Source organism: Guillardia theta, assembly GCF_000315625.1.
Source record: "Guillardia theta CCMP2712 unplaced genomic scaffold GUITHscaffold_72, whole genome shotgun sequence".
NCBI classification, from domain to species: Eukaryota; class Cryptophyceae; order Pyrenomonadales; family Geminigeraceae; genus Guillardia; species Guillardia theta.
In genome coordinates, this window is record NW_005434602.1 from 10,985 (window position 1) to 13,479 (window position 2,495).

General features: G+C 58.5%; 2 protein-coding genes across 2 annotated transcripts in view; one reads left to right on the top strand and one right to left on the bottom strand.

Annotated features, from left to right (window-relative positions):
* Window positions 1-150: 150 nt before the first annotated feature.
* Window positions 151-1,181, top strand: GUITHDRAFT_143172 (hypothetical protein; the record flags this gene model as incomplete). Its single annotated transcript, XM_005826697.1, has 3 exons — window positions 151-588; window positions 667-863; window positions 911-1,181. 3 exons carry the CDS (start codon window positions 151-153, stop codon window positions 1,179-1,181), a joined length of 906 nt encoding a protein of 301 aa, XP_005826754.1.
* Window positions 1,182-1,354: 173 nt separating this feature from the next.
* The window catches only part of GUITHDRAFT_154285 (hypothetical protein), a 12,056-nt gene continuing 10,915 nt past the window's right edge, over window positions 1,355-2,495 (bottom strand). Inside the window, exons 6-12 of the mRNA XM_005826698.1 lie at window positions 2,336-2,392; window positions 2,251-2,289; window positions 2,065-2,108; window positions 1,876-1,948; window positions 1,728-1,799; window positions 1,542-1,601; window positions 1,355-1,431 (exon numbers count right to left, since the gene is read on the bottom strand). Coding sequence (XP_005826755.1) covers window positions 1,390-1,431; window positions 1,542-1,601; window positions 1,728-1,799; window positions 1,876-1,948; window positions 2,065-2,108; window positions 2,251-2,289; window positions 2,336-2,392 — 387 coding nt within the window. The 3' untranslated portion in view covers window positions 1,355-1,389. The remainder of the gene's footprint in view (window positions 1,432-1,541; window positions 1,602-1,727; window positions 1,800-1,875; window positions 1,949-2,064; window positions 2,109-2,250; window positions 2,290-2,335; window positions 2,393-2,495) is intronic.

Sequence of the window (2,495 nt, forward strand, 5' to 3'; positions counted from 1 at the left end):
GGAGGAGGTCTGATCGCCAAGCTCCTCGGCCTTCGCTCCCACGCCGCCGGCTGCCTCCTCCTCTCCCTCGCCTTCCACGTCATCGTGTTTGGCCCCGACTGCTCCTTCCGGTCGGGGAGCGTGACGGAGGGGGTCAACATCGTGCTCACGATGATCGTCCTCCTCTCCCTCCTGGCCATCATCGGCATGGGAGCAGGGCAGGCGAACTTCTCGCGGCTGCTCGTCTCCTCCTTCACCCCCCACAAGCTCCTGCTGCAGATGCCCATCATGCTACAGATTCTCATGTACCTCCAGGTCGTCCCCACAGTCTGCAGCATGCTCAACGGCAAGCCCGACCGCATCAGGATTGCGGTCCTCGTCGGCTCCCTCCTCCCCCTTCTCGTCTGCCTCCTATGGAGCGCCGTCGGCATCGCGCTCGTGCCCTCCAACGGCGGCGCTCTCTCCATGGACCCCGTTGACTTTCTTCTCTCGCAGTGCGACGGCTCCTCGATCCTCCCCACAGCCACCGGCCTCATCGCCTTCGCGGCTATCGGGACGACCCTCATCGGCATCTACCTCATCATCGCCCAGTACCTCCACGAGATCCTCGTGAGCTGGAGGGGCGGCAGGCGGCAGGAGGAGGAGGCGAGTGGGAAGAGGCGGCCAGGTCTGTCTAGGCGCGTGCAGGTGCAACGAGATGTGTCGAGGATGATCTTGAGATCGGAGTCAGCCGGTGACGTCAGCCTGACTCGCCCGCACCATCTTCTCTCCCCCTCCGACCGCGTCGCTGCTGCTCTGCTTGCGTCCGTTCCTCCTCTCCTCTTCGCGCTCGGAGGCGAGTCAGTCTACATCATTGCCCTCGCCTTCGCAGGAGCGTATCCTCTGTGCGTCATGTGGGGCCTGGCTCCTCCATTCCTCCTCTCCAGCTCAGGAACAAGGCAGAGGACAAGCGAGACCTGTACAGCAGCAGCATGCGGCTGTTTCCTGGAGGAGGAGGCTCCTTCCTGCAGCTCTCGGGCTTCGCTCTGCTCCTCATGCTAGTCGCCCTCACGAAGGACCTGCGGGAGCTGCTCCTCCTCCTGCCGCAGCTGACGCGGGGGGCTGCGAAGCTGGTGGGGATGGCAGGGGGAGGAGTGGGTGCATGCGGGATAGTCACGATCTGTTGCCTTGCGTTCCGATGCCGCAACTTGACAAGAATATGAGGAGGAGGAGCGGACGGAGCTTCCCTCCCCTCCCCTCCTTTTCCTTTGCTAGTCTTATCCTTCCGCCCTCTGCTTCCCCACGGTCTTCCCCTCTTCCTACTCTCCGTCCCCTCACTCCCTCACTTGCTGTCTAACTTCACATGCTTCAACAGCTCAGCAAGAAGGAGCAGAACGATCGATCATTTCACTTCATTGTTACTTCTCATCCTCAAGCAGTGATTGTAGCAAACTCATTAAGAGAAACCTCAACCTATGTCTTTGTGAGCCTCCATCGTTACCCCGCCTCCTCTCATTCTTCCTCCTCCTCCTTTTTCTGCCTACCCACCCGCCCCCCAGCTCGTGTGTATCTCCTTCGCTTACCTTGGTGCATTGGTCTCCGATCTTCTCGCGCTCCTCCTTCTTCAGCTCATCTCTTGATGCCTGAGGAATCAGCCGTCAGCTCTGCCTCCTCCTCAGGTATGCATCCTCCCTTCTATCCTAGCTCCTCCTCCTCTTCCTCTTCCTCCTCGTCCTCCTCCCTCCAGTCTTCAACTCCTCTTGCTTCACCTTCAGCAGCAGATTGTTCAGCTTCTCGAGATCCTTCACGATCTCTTTGTACTTCACTTCTGCGTTCTTGAACTTTGCTCCCGTCAGAGTTGAACCAAACTCCTCTGTCCTCCTCCTCCTCTGTCCTCCCCCTCCTCTCTCTTCTTACCTTGGCTGGATCAACCACGTGGTCTCTGTAAAGATGGAAGCAGGATGAACGAATGCCCCCGAGAGCGCTCACACTGAAAGGGAAATGATGGGGAAGAAGGGAAAAGAGGAGAGGAGGTGAAGGAGAGGCAGAAGAGAGCGGCATATTGGGAGCACGATGAGCAGAAAGGCGGGAGGAGGGGAAACTAACCGCAAAGATCCCTGGAGAGAATTGTATCCCTTCTGTGCCTCAACCTAATCAATCTCATGACTCTTTTCCCCAGACATATTGTTGACATCCTCCTCATCCACCTCATCCACCTCATCCGCATGTACGCCCCCGCCCTCGCCCTCGCCCTCGCCCTCGCCCTCGCCCTCTCCTTCCTTCTCATCTCACCTTGTTGCTCTCCCAGTTGCTTTCCACCACTTGAGCCGCCTAAGATGATCTCAGCAAGCGAGAGGGGGAGGAGGCAACGAGTGACCTCAGCGAGCTCCTTCATCTGCTGCGATGCAAGCTTGACCTGACCAACAAGTTGCTCCTACAAGGTTCGTTATGACATTCGTAGTCGTGCAACATGTGAGAATGATTGAGCGAAGAACTGGAGGAGGAGGAGGAGGAGGAGGAGGAGGAGGAGGAGGAGG